The sequence below is a fragment of the Anopheles coustani genome, chromosome 3 (assembly GCF_943734705.1).
Source record: "Anopheles coustani chromosome 3, idAnoCousDA_361_x.2, whole genome shotgun sequence".
Lineage (NCBI taxonomy): Eukaryota > Metazoa > Arthropoda > Insecta > Diptera > Culicidae > Anopheles > Anopheles coustani.
This window is the reverse complement of record NC_071288.1, coordinates 49879535-49892745: the sequence shown is the minus strand read 5'-3', so window position 1 is coordinate 49892745 and position 13211 is coordinate 49879535. Positions and strand designations below refer to the sequence as shown.

The window sequence follows — 13211 nt, the reverse complement described above, 5'->3', positions numbered from 1 at the left end:
GTGAATTGGTTGAAAGGAGTTCTCGCATGTAAGGGAAGAAGAATGTCGCGGATTACGCCTAATGGAGGTGAGCATTAAGATACGGCAGTTTGTTACATTTGTCGCTTGAGGTCGGTTCGTTTTTTTTTATATTTTGCTTTGTTCGAATGGTGTCGAGAAGGGTTGGAAAAACTTCAGCTGGCATTCTGCCAACACCCGCGTCGTGCCAAATTCGAGCGATCGATTTCTCGACAATTATTGGCAATGTCGGACAACTACGATATGATTGTGCAGTTATGAATATGAAACCATTTAGAGAATCATGTTTTCTTTCTTTATGTTTCCTTTTCACTACCATCAGTTGATTGTTTTGCTATATTCAGTGTTGTTATGAGACCTTTAACACATTATACGTTTGTTTTCTTCGACGTAAAGATACGCTGCTTCGTTGGGTTCATATTTTCATTTAGTTTTGCGAACAATTTGTCCGCCCCTCCCTGCCCTCAGTTCGCCAATCCGTCCACAGAATTTTCCAGCATTTTCCGGTGCGCAACCCGGTCGCCGGCGGGAAAGCTTTATCGAATAATTCATGATGCCCGCCGAGCGGAAAAGGAACCCACCTGCTCGGGCTCCCGCGATGTCCCGATTTTGGCTCCGCAAAGCGCGGAACACAAACGGAAAGTACGTACACGGGTCGACGGAAATGGAAAACCTTTTCCATCAACCGACAAATTCGGCTAACCACACGCTTTATTCTCCCTCGTCCGGTAGCGGTCTCGTTTTCTGTTTCGCGCCCGTCCTTATTGTGTCGGGGTTTTTCTTGCCCTTTCCTTCCTGCGGCTACGAAGCTGGCCGAAGCGAAAGGAACCACCGTGCGTCGTCCGCTCGCTCAAATCCTAACGCACCCGTCGCACCCTCCCTGGTGGCCTGGTTTCGGTCGGCAAGGTTCGGAGCGCTTTTCCGATCGAAACGCCACCACCTTTTGGCTCCCACGCCAATTCGTCGGCCACGGTGGGCCTTACCTTGAGCTGATTAGGCCATCGAGGCCGAAGCTTGGGAGGGGTTAGGAAAACGGGTCACCGGGTTCGAACAACCGGGTGGTTTTGGGACTGGAGTTGTGGCGATTGATTAAAGCAACCTCGATTACTGGTTTGCATGCCGAAATGTGGCGAGCGTTACATGTTTGGATTTGTTTCAACGAGTCTGTTCATTATCTTCGACGGGTTTTGGAAGGAGAGCATTACTATATTGCAAAGCGTATACCAACCTTTACATACAAAGGGCTAATTAATATGCTGTCCATTAATTTTCTTATGCTGTGAATTCAGTTTCATTGAGCAAGTTTTGAATGTAATTTAAAAATATTTTAATTAAATATGATATTCTTAACAATTTTGTATTACATTAATCCTAACATTTTAAATTTAAATTTAATTTAAAAAAGAAAATAAAACTTTCAAAAACGCTCCCCAAGACCATTTAACGCAAACATTGAAGCCAAGCTGATGTTAAAACTCATGCTTTCAGACATAACAATCCATGCAAACAATGTGTAATTATATCAAGCACCGGAACGATGGTATATCACCCAGCTTGTACTAATTATTCGCTCACAACCCACAGCGTTTTGTTGTCAAAGAAAATAGAGCGCACGGCTTTTGTGGAAAATTCCCATTTAAGCTGGACTAGCTCAACCTCACGTTCCGCATTTCTCTCGACATCCAGTCGTTCGTTGCTGTATATCCCTTTTTTAAACTCATTTTCCAAATACTTTTCCCTCTCACACACATCCTCACGCCATAGAGTCATGTCCTGCTCTACGGCACTTAACATCTCGTTCGGCGGTCACAATCGTATCGCAGCGAGCAAATCACTCTCTAGCCTTCACTCACCCTTCACTAATGCCACTTTGCACCACTCGACCAACGGTTCGACTTTCCCGGCGAGCATACTGGACCCCCTCTCCCTCTCCCAGCCACCCTCCGGCAGGGTGGTAATGAAAATATAAAGAGAGATTTAATGCAGTCCCCAAACAGCCTGTTGATAGACGACGCTCGACGAGAGCATCATGAAGTCCGGCACGGAACTGAAACACTCCCCCTCCCCCCCCCATGTTCATTCTCCCCGCGGCTCGTATGTGTGCCCTTTGAAAACCCGCCTCGACTAAACGTCGACTTGACTGGAGGGGTTCCCGAATCATCCGGCTCGTCATCAAACGCCACCAGCGTCGACCAGCTTCGCACTGGGAAAACGTCACTCGAAATGTGAAATGCGAAATAGAATCACCCACGGCTACGGCCAGCTCGACACGCCAAGGACATACATTCTGTATGCGGAACGGCGGACGGCGGGACGGAAGAATTATGTGTATTCAATTAAGTCTCGACCGCGGGTCATTTCGATCCACGCGCAAAGGAATGCCGCATGAAGCAGGAGACTTGCTAGAGGGGAAGAGAGAGAGAGAGATGAACCGGGTGTAGAGTAAAGAGAAAGCGGCGAAGCAACGGGCGGCGGTGGGTGAGCTGTGTGGCTGGAGAACGAAAATTCCTGTTCATGTCCATGTTTTGGATGATTGAAGCTGGCCGATTTCGTAACGATGTCGACGAAGGGCTTAGGGAGAAAAGGGTGCAGGAAGAGATCTATGATTGTTCATTTCTGGAGCATAGCCAACATAATTGCTTGGTCACAAAGAAACTGCACCGTTATGTAATTCCGCTCATATGGATTGTGGGTATGCTGCTAAGTATGATTGGGATCATTATGAAGCTGTTCATTCTGCTGCAATTGAAGCGTTTTGATTGCGAAAGAGATGAACCCCTGTCACTTCTATTTATTTTCAGTTCATTTTAATACTTTTGGTTTTGAATGAAACATAAAATACAATAAGAGAAATTTCTCGATGGCACGTTAATTGTTGTCAACTGCAGAATGCTTCGTTTTTCTGTTTAAAAAAGTTTCATTTTGAATTTTAACTGAAACGAAACAGTTTACGCAACACTTCAAAATGCTTTCTAGAGTACTCTTCATTCCAGAGGACTTTCCTGAACCTTCAAAAGCTGGGTAAATTTCTCTCTACTGCAGAATTTCACCTTTCTCCATTTTTAAACTGTATGTTTTGATAACAATTATAAAATGAAAATTAAATAGTTTCAAATACCTTTTCATTCAAAACGTATTTTTCGAAACTGTTTAAGCTGAGTGAGTTTTCACAATTCGTAATATCACATCTCGCGATGCTTTAATTATTTCTTTAATCTGTAAAGTTGCAAATGGACGCGAAATTGAGCCTCGGCCTCAACCAATTGAACCGAATCGGTCTCGCAAGTGTCTCGGCCGTTTTAAAACCCTTCCACAAAAAGCTCACCAGAAGCGAGCCTCTGGGAAAACGCGCTGGCCATATACTTTTCTATCACGCAGACATTTCCATCCCAACGCCATCGAGACCCCTTTTTCCTTTACCGTTGCGAAAGCCAAACTTTGTCATTTTGTTTGCTTCAACCCGTTTGCTTTGCGTACCGCTTGTAAGGTCGTCGATGCTGCTGAGCTCAAAATGGGAAAAAAGGAAAAGCGTGGAACAAACTCGCGAAGCGTACCGGAAAGCGATCGTCGATGGTCAATATACATAATTAGTTCATTCCGGGTGGTTTTTGAGGCCGACGCCGTCCTGTAGGCGTTCGCTTCCGGAACGGGGGGAAAAACTCCCAACCAGAACCACAACCCTGACCCCGGGGGTAGGGCGGAAATCGGCGAGTTTCCCCGGAACTAATGGGAACTAATTTCCCACTTTTTCCCATCTTTATCGCCGGCGAAAACCTTCCCCCACTCCCTCCCGATGGCGAAATCAAAGTGCGTTAAAGTGTTTCGAACGATTTCGGTTTCAATATTTTGCACCCTCGTGCGCCTCAATACTCTCTTCATCCACTCTTTTTACGTTTTGGTTGTTTTTTTGCGTGAACCTTTTTCGAACCTCCCGGCTCGGGAGCAGTGCACGCATTTTTCCGTCCCATTGATGCCTCAATCTACCATTAAAATTATCATAAATTCTTGCAGGATTTTCCGAATGCTTTTACCCGGCCGCGCGCCTTTCCCCGGCCCGGTTCTGGGGTGTGGAAATTCCTCTAGAAATACCAGAAATGGTGCTGGTGGAAAACTTCAAAAGCGAGAGGCGGCAAAAACGAACGCAAAACAGTAACCACTCCCAAGCAAACATTCCACCCGCACTTTCCAATTGGATAAGTACTATTGACAATCGGTTGGCGTTTTTTTATGTTTTTCTTTTTCCTTTACCCAACTCGAGTTCGCTTTTGTTATGATGATGATGGTGATGATGATGATGCCGATGACACACTTCCCCGAGGGATCATTGATTGCCTTAATGACATTACTTTCATTTGGCGTCCGTTCGCTTCTACGCATTCTACTTTTGCACTTTTTTTGCCTCAACTCGAGCGACCGAGTTCGATTTTCCTCGCAACCCGAAGGCCCAATGGAGTCGAAGTTTTTCCTTCATCTTCGAAGATAGAGTTGTGCCAGGGAGAGGGATATTTTCCTGGTGGGTTTTAGGGGCTCCTCTTTGGGGCTTCCAACACAAATACAGCGATGCGAATGGAAGGCAAAAGCCAGCACAAACCGATAACGTCGGTCGCGGAGCCGATCGTTCCGATACGATTGAAGACCATACTTCTGACCGCCCTCTAGACCAATTCCCCGGACGCCTTCCTCCGGTCACCGTTAAGCTGGCCGGGTCGGAATAGGTTGACGGCAGGCGTACAGAACGTCGTAAATATTTGACAGTTTTTCCTCCCCCGTGGTCGAACTCGTGCGTAAATATGGTTTTCCCTTGTCGTCGCCGGCAAGCGCGTGGCCGGGGACGTCGGAAGACAAACTCGAAATATTGCATCTGCTGGTATCATCCCCGCCCTAGTTTTGTCTGTTCACTTCCTTCCTCACAGCTAGCGCTCCGACGGGGTTTTTTTATCCTGCTTGTGAAATCAATTGAAGCTCGTTTGCGGAGGATTGCGGAAAATTTTCCCTTTGTTTGACGAGTGCGAGCGTATCCTCTTAATATTTTTTCCCCCCAATACAGCATTGTTGGGGATTTAGAGAGAGAGAGAGCTTTTGTTTCACGATGGAGGGTAAATGGTTATGTTTCCCTTCAATTTCTTTATGCCGGTTTTTATTTTTTGCACCCCCCGATAGCGCTCGTGGAAACCCCTGCCGCTGGAAAATGGGCGGCAAGCTAATGGAAAAGAAATGGCCTGCAAGCAAATCACGATAAATGACTCGGGAAAATTGGCCCGTCGCGCACTTCGTTTTTTTTTTTTTTTTGTGGCACATTAAACGAAAAGGGAGGGAGGCGAGATGGATGAAATAAAAACATCTGCCGCGTGTAGATCTCAACAACAAAAAAAAGGTTTCGCGATGAGCCGAGCCTTCCGGAGCTTGTCGTCGACTCAATTAGGCTTCATAATGACAAATTTTCAATTTTTGGACTCGAATAACATCGTCAGCATTTATGACATTTTCGGCGCAGGGAGGTGGTAACTGTGGGAATGAGTTTTTCGCTACATTTTTTTGTGTCAATTTTCCGGTGAAAATTGCTTACCGACATGAATTCAACAATTACCAGCCTTCAACGCGGTCGTCACAAGGAAGCACCATTTCCATACGAACATTACCGGATGCCCTTTCGAGTGTCGCGTCAGAATCGGTTACTATCAATCAATCCGAGGCAGATAGTTAGCCATTTTGTTAGCTCACATGCCAATTTCACACTCGGCCGATTGGCTGCCCTTTTCCGTAATGGATGGACAAAGTGGATTGTGCAGCAGACCGTAGGATAAGATTTGAAGGCCAATGTGTCTAATGTTTGCATCAAACGGTGCGCTGTCACAAAAGGTGACATTTGTCGATGTGTTTGATTGAAGTACGTCACCAGCACATTATCACAACGTTTGAATGTCGATAAAATAGTAAAAGGAACGCTTAACAAAGCTACAAAGTTAATATATTTTTTCTTGAAAATGAATAAAAGATTTAAAAAGACGTTGGGCAATAGTATTAATAGAGGTTTAATATAATAAGATGCAAGCCAAAGTCTCAATTTGAATTGAAACAGAAAACTTTTTACCTATAAAGTCAACATAGTTCTCAATGTTATTACATAATTAACAAAACAATATGGCTAAAATTACGAGAAACATGTTAAAAAACGCTTTCGAGAGTATGCTTTTTCAATCCAATCAAGTCCATTATAGCATTTTTATGTTGTTTGCCCGACACTATTCATCGTATGATTGAATCGCTGGCACATATCAGTATCCACAAACGCAAAGGCACGGAAAAAGTCCTCTATTTCTCCTAACTTTGCTAGGAAACCAAATACCCTAGTTTTTCTCGCAAATCACATCCTTGCCCCATGGCTTCGCTTTGTTTGTTCATTTTTTTTTGTTTTTTTTTCTGTTCCGGCTTCTCCCGTCGGGAAAACTCATGCATGACCAGTTCGATGTTTATTTTACGACAAAAACGAAAACGGGGAAAAAGAGAGGAACAATTTGCGGCAATCAGAGTTTTTACACCCATTCGGCACACCGTTCCAGGGTGCAAAATGGTACGTCGATGGGTCGTGCGAGAGCATTCTCGTCTCGTAGTTATCAGCCTCGATCCTAGGGGGGAACTTTGAACCCGTCGGCATTTGTCCGAGGATCAAATGAAAAACCCTAGGAAGTTGGGGGAAATGCTTGGCGAAGATCCGGTAGGTGGAAGGGAGGCCTACGCCGGGCGTAACCTTTCCGGAGCATAACCCGACCTTTTTATGTTGGGAAAGGGGCTTTGTAAGGCAGGCCACACACACGCGCACACACACATTTTTAACACCGGGTCAGCACGCCGCCCACCTGTACACATATTCACACTCGATAAAGCCAGCTAAAAATGAGGGTTTTCGAGGCCTTTTAGCACCTGGAACGGAGGCACCCGGTCGACCTCGTGTCGGGTGTTGGGGTTTCGTGCCCCCAGACCGTATGGCTAGCCCGGTTTGAGACAAAGCACATTTGGATGGGAAGCGAAAAAAAAGCACGCAAGGCAAGAACAAGAAAAAAAGGATCCTTCTACTCGGTCGGAAGGAAAAAAGCTGCGAACCGAGGAGCGAGCTGAAAACTAAGGTGAACAAATATCCGAACCGAATGACCCATAAACATTCGGAGGGTATAATTCATAAAAATAATCGCTCGCAAACGCCAACCCGAGCGAAGGCGGTACAAGGGGCGAACGTATTAAAAATAGATGAAATATGATACAGGTCTGTCCTTTCGCCGCTTTGTTGGTAAAAGAATAGTTTGTCGAGCGAACTCATCCGGGGTTTGGGAAGACATTGCAGCAAAATAAAGGGCCAATACCATGCGAGATAAATACAAGGGTTTCAAATAGTTTGTTTTATAGTAAAATAACATAGCTTGCAAAACATTCTCAGCACTACCAGGAATAATTTTTCCTTAGTCGTAATATCTGTACCCAAGTTTAATTTGGGATATAAATGCAAACACAAATTGGAAAAATATGTAATTACAATTACAAAAACATGAGAACATCATTTGCTAGAAAATACAAATATCCTAATAGCTCTTCTAACATTAGTAAACCATTTAAACGTAAGATATTTCAACGCATAATACCTTGAACGTGCGCATCCAATGTATTTCTTCCATAACGCGCACGTTTTCATTTGAAAACATTTAAAATAATCCAAAGACAGAGACGGATGTAAAATATGTACCGAAATTTAATTTGGGATATGAATGCAGACACAAATAAAAAACAACATCATTACAATATCAAATCTGATGGAACAACATTCTTTCGAAAAGAAAAATATCCAAACAAAAATTTTTCTTCAGTTTTAATATCTATGTCAAAGCTTAATTTGGTATATAAACGCAATCACAAATTAAAAAAAAACATCATCACAATATCAAAAATGATGGAAAAATGTTTAGAAAAGAAAACATATCCTAATTGCTTTTCTGGCATCAACAAATCATTTAAAACATGAGAAATTTTAACTCATAACAGCTTTGTCGTACGCAACCAATCGGTTACTTCAATAACACACACGCTTCCTGTTAAAAACATTCAAAATAATCCAAAGTAATAAAATAAAGTAAATATTTGATAGAACTTGATGAGAAAAAATCAAATTGTGGCGAATCTCAAGAACAACATCTTACTGACTTCTGTCGAATGCCGATTTGAAGATGAATATTCTACCGTCGATCTGAAATAGTGGAAAGCGCTTCTGTGTACCACGTTTTCCCATTTGCCAACATGTTGTTTTTCTTTCTTCGGTTCATCATTTCCTCCCACCACTTATCGATTAAAAATGGCGCCTCCCAGCAATATCAACGCGTCCTCGGCGAGCGGGCGTGTAATTAGCAATTTGTGAAATTGGCGAAACTAATGGAGACACGCCGATGACGTCCCACCTCACCCATTTCCCTCGCCCACCAACGGCCCTTCATTCGTGGAAAACTCACCCGAGTAACCGATGTGCATCGGTCGCGAAGATGACAAATGATTGCCGGGCCCCGTGCCGGGCGGGCCTCCTCCACCGTGCTCACCGCCGCCGAGGGCCGTCCCACTGTCGCGCCCTCTGCCGCCTTCCTCGCCCGTCTGGCCCGTCTGGAACGATGAGGAGGAGGAAATCGTCGTCGTCGGGTGGACTGCGCCCGGGTCCGGATCCGGTTCGGGCATCGGTGGGTAGACGGGGTCGCAGCACTCACGCTCCGGGAACTCGCTGCCGCGCACTCCCAGCAGGGTCACCAGCAGCAGCGCCACGGCAAGCCCGACCGACATCCGCGGCCTCGGGCGCCTCCCTCTCGTCCTTGCACCGTGCGTCGTCGATCTGTAAGCATCTCCGCCAACACTCTCACTCCTCCCGCACACTTCCACACTCCCGCCGGCTTCACCACTCGCCGTGGCTGCGATGCTGGGACCCCGCAGGACCTCCCGTTCGGCTGCTTCTGATCGCTGACGGCGGCTGACGTTGCATCTGGTTCTCATTTTCCGCGGCTCGTCTTCACTCGATGCCAGCTCATTCTAGTGAGGCAAAAGGGGGCACACGCGGGCTTCGCTTTCGCTATTCCTTTTTTTTTTTTTGCTGGCCGCCGCTAATTCTATTCCTTCTTCCTTCCTGCTTTCACACCAACACTTCCGGTGAGCTACCCGCTTGGAAACGGCACGTCGCTAGACTGTGGAGCGAAACGGTGACGTTATTCAACCGGGGAAAGAAAACCACAACCCATCCGACAACCTCGACGACAACCGGCAGAGCAACAAAGACGGAAGACCGCAGAGAAAAAAGGATTCCCCGGCCCGAGAACCCACCGTCGACCGGAGGCCCATTACCATTACGGTAAAAGTTAATTAATAGAACGAACCGTTGGGAACGGGCGAGCTATTTCGGTCAATTTTCGTTTGCTTTCGATCGATCCGCAGGCCGCAGTGTTGGGAAAGCGCACCGAAAAGAAGGGCAACAGCGAAACCCAACTCAGGCCGTCGGTAGCCAGCTTCTGGGCTGTGGTGAGGGAAACCGTTCCGTTCACTGTTTCCCGGGAGTGGGTCCATTTTCTTCTCTTCCTGCTGCGTTTCAAGGCCACCGAAAACGACGACGGATAACGACGGGTGGACGGCACTAGCGAACACATTAAAAATAATAACCCATCCCCCGCGATGAGTGGGGAGGTTGGTTGGGTTTATTCCCGAACCCACCCCACCCTTTTTCCTTATCCTACCCGCTCGGGCTCGCCGGCCGTGACCATAATCGGGATCAAAAACGTTCGCCTCAGGTGCGAACCGCAGCCGGAATTGAGTCCGCTCATTACACTTAACGCAAAGATCGACGGCAAAACGCTACCCCGGGATTGGGATGGAGGCGGAAAGTAGAGAGTGAGGGGGAAAACTGTTGGGGGGATTGTTGGGGGCCGTATAGTTGTAACATAACTTTTACGTTGATTGCAAGTGGGCCCCATTTGGGCGTGGGAAAATCCACCCGCTTTCCGTCCGGCCCCGGGAAAAAAACAATAGGCCACTTTCATTTTATTTTTCCTTCGTCCCCCCCCCCTCCCCCCTTCCCCGTACGCCACCAGACGGTATTGATCTGCTTTTGCAATGGGTTTCTACAATATTGCCCGTTCGGCCGATAGTAGGCCTTCCTACTTTGTTGCGGCTCGGGTGCGGGTGGAAATGGTGGAAATGGCCAGACGACACGATTGTGTCGATCCGGACCACTAGCGAGATTTGAAAGCAAATCAAGTCGAAAGTCCGGGCAGTTCATAAATACGATAGCCCTTTTTCCCCACCATCACGACCACCTTTCCTGCGCCATTTTGGGGTAAATTGGTTCACAAAATGAGGAAAAACTGACAGGACTAGGTCAGTGGAGTTGATGGTAAGGAAAAAGAGGGGATCTAAACAAAAAAAAGGAAACTAAACCACACGACCACACGGGCTCCAGGCCCCGGGACAAATCTGCCTAAATCAACTGCACATTTTCCCGCGTCCTCGAACCCCTCGGTCGAATGTGTTGGAGTGTTTGTCACGCTGTCGGCGGGACGCTTTCCCGCATACGCTCGAGTGGAAGCCTCGACGCGTCGTTCATTATTCGTGAAGGGTCGATGAAAAACGCCTCTAATGGAGTGGAACCTTTAATGAACCCCAAAAAATCTTGCGTGAAAAACCTCGTGCCAGATTTGTTTGTTTTTTTTTGTCCCCCGTGCATGGGTTTTCCCGGGATGCACTTGACATGAGGGAAGGGGATTTATGTGACCCACACATACACACACGCTCGCATACGTTTTGGCCGACATTCCCGCAGACACGACCACAATACGTCACGTCAATCTGTGCGGCACCTGGAGGTGGGGATGCGTGCGGAACGGTGTGGACCCGCCTTTTTGTGACCTGCATTTGCCGCTCGGTGGGGGAAAATCGAATGCATGGAAATTCGCACGGGAAAACAAGGGTGGGGAAAGGGAAGGCATAGTGCAGAACGAGCCTTAAATGGCAGACAGTGGCCGCACTTCACTTTGCCGACTTTTTCAAATTGGCCACATTTCGGGCACATACAGTCACATACACACAGACACACACACAAGCACTGACGTATGGCCATGCTATAAACACATATTAACACGCGACACGTACGTGGAAATAAAAAAATAACAATGAATCGACGCACACGAAGCCCATGGCGCTTTCCATTTTGTGGGCCATTTTTTTTAACCTCACAATGGGGTCGAGGCAGAAACACACATACACTCACAATCGAAAACACAGTGGAACCGTTCAACTCGACCACCATCGAGAGGAAAGCGCCGTACAACGTTTTGGACGAGAGACTGGGTCCAAAGGACTCCTCTCCTTCCGATTGGTTTATGGTTTACATTTTATCAGCCTTTCGACGTTAAATTAACCCACCGCCACCACCGCCACCACCACGGGCCGGACACCAAGGGCTCCCAAGGGGGCCCTTTTTCGAACGGGTACGAAATTCCCATTTTCCCGACCTCGACCTCGTTGGACTCGCTTCGGAGGAGAACGAGTTTTAAAACAGTGGGCAGAAAACAGCACACTTTTCCAAGAATTTTCCCTCGCTGCAGAAAACCAGATCAGTGGAAAAGTGCTCCCGTCCAAAAAAAAACCCCCCGAGTGCATCGTGCTTCAGTTAGCGGCATCAGACCGTCGTTCTTCTGTGAGTGTTTGCGACTCTTTATTAGATTTTTCCGGGTTCGCGCACATGTCGCCATCGGTCCACGCTTTTCCCGGTTTGGGTTTTTGTTTTTCCTATCCTCCAAACGGAACGAATGAACTGACTGTGATTTAATGTGCCCGCACCTCGAGCGAACGGACGCCATCGCACCATGTTGGTGCAAAAGCGAACCGTTGCCAAAGTGTTTGATGAGTTCAGAAGTGGACGCGAAATTCGCTACCAGCTCCAGCAAGCAACAGCGCCACCCGCTGGCCTCCCTTGGCTCCGAACGACCTTCCCCGAGTGGCCATCGAAAACTGAGCCATCGACCGGTTTTGTCGTTTTCCCGTTGGATAGTAGTGTGTTCAAAAACTTCAATCATTTTGCCGTCACCAACTCTGCTCGGTGCTTTTCGAGCGCGAACCAAAGTCCATCGCGAACGGTTCATTTCGTTCGAAACTGAGCCGGGAAATTCCTGGCAAGGACTCCGACTTTTTTTGCCCTCCCCGTTCATTGGCAAACAAAGTCCCGCTAACCGTTGGGAAGTGTCTTCACACTCGACGTGATTGAAGTCGAGCGTGGATGGGAAAAAAGTAGTGAATGTAATTTTCACTCACTAAAACAAATGGGCGAAAAAGTGGGTGTGAATGTGTCCTAGCTGTTTTCCGATCCATCACTGATTACCGAGATTGACTCGAGTGATCTCGAATGAGCGTGGAGTGCGCTTGGGACGCAAATCAAAAACGAGTTAACCATTCATTCGACTGAAATCGCGAATTGGCGAGTTTTTCGAGAGAGAGTGAGTTGAAAAACGAGTCGCAACTACAAACAAAATTGACTAATGTCCCTTTTCGTTGACACTCAATTAGTACACGGAAAGGAAAAAAGAAAAAAAGTGAGGACCCATTAGAGGACACTGAATTAATGGGAGAAGATGTGTTTTGCTTGAACGCAAACTCACAATCGTTCCGAAAAAATGAAACACAAATTCCGCCAGCTGGTTTTATTCGTTCCTTTCGTCTTCACAAAACCTTAGTGAAACTCAATTTCCATGATTGTTGTTCTTGTTTCACTTTGCGCCGTACAAAACATGCCGAAACTAAATTGGCCCAACAATTGGTCCGCAATTCCAGCCCCCACCATCCGGGGTCCACTTTGGCGCCACGGAGACGTTATTTACTGGCCAAACTCTCGGGCGCACAAAGTTCAAATTAGAATAATAAACTAATTATCTTCGACGGGCACGAATTTCCGTGTTTGGCGCGCAAGGGGGAAGATACCGCCAGCACGGCCCCGGAGATCGGAGGAAAATGTTGTCCTTGAGGCAGTCGAACGAAGGAAAGGGAATCGAAACTCGAAAGTGTCAACCGTTCACGCTAAGGTGATTCCGCGGGAGGTGGGAGTTTTCCGGCCACAGTTGAATGATGTCATCATCCCGTGCAATCAACACACACATTCAGGCACACCCCCATAATGGTCTCGATGTCCC

The 13211-nt window shown here is 46.9% G+C and overlaps 1 protein-coding gene across 1 annotated transcript in view; it reads right to left on the bottom strand.

The window, feature by feature from the left end:
* The window catches only part of LOC131262434 (uncharacterized), a 96487-nt gene extending 87658 nt beyond the window's left edge, over positions 1-8829 (bottom strand). The window contains exon 1 of the mRNA XM_058264435.1: positions 8511-8829. Within this exon, the coding sequence (XP_058120418.1) occupies positions 8511-8829 (319 nt within the window). The remainder of the gene's footprint in view (positions 1-8510) is intronic.
* Between the last annotated feature and the right edge of the window lie 4382 nt (positions 8830-13211).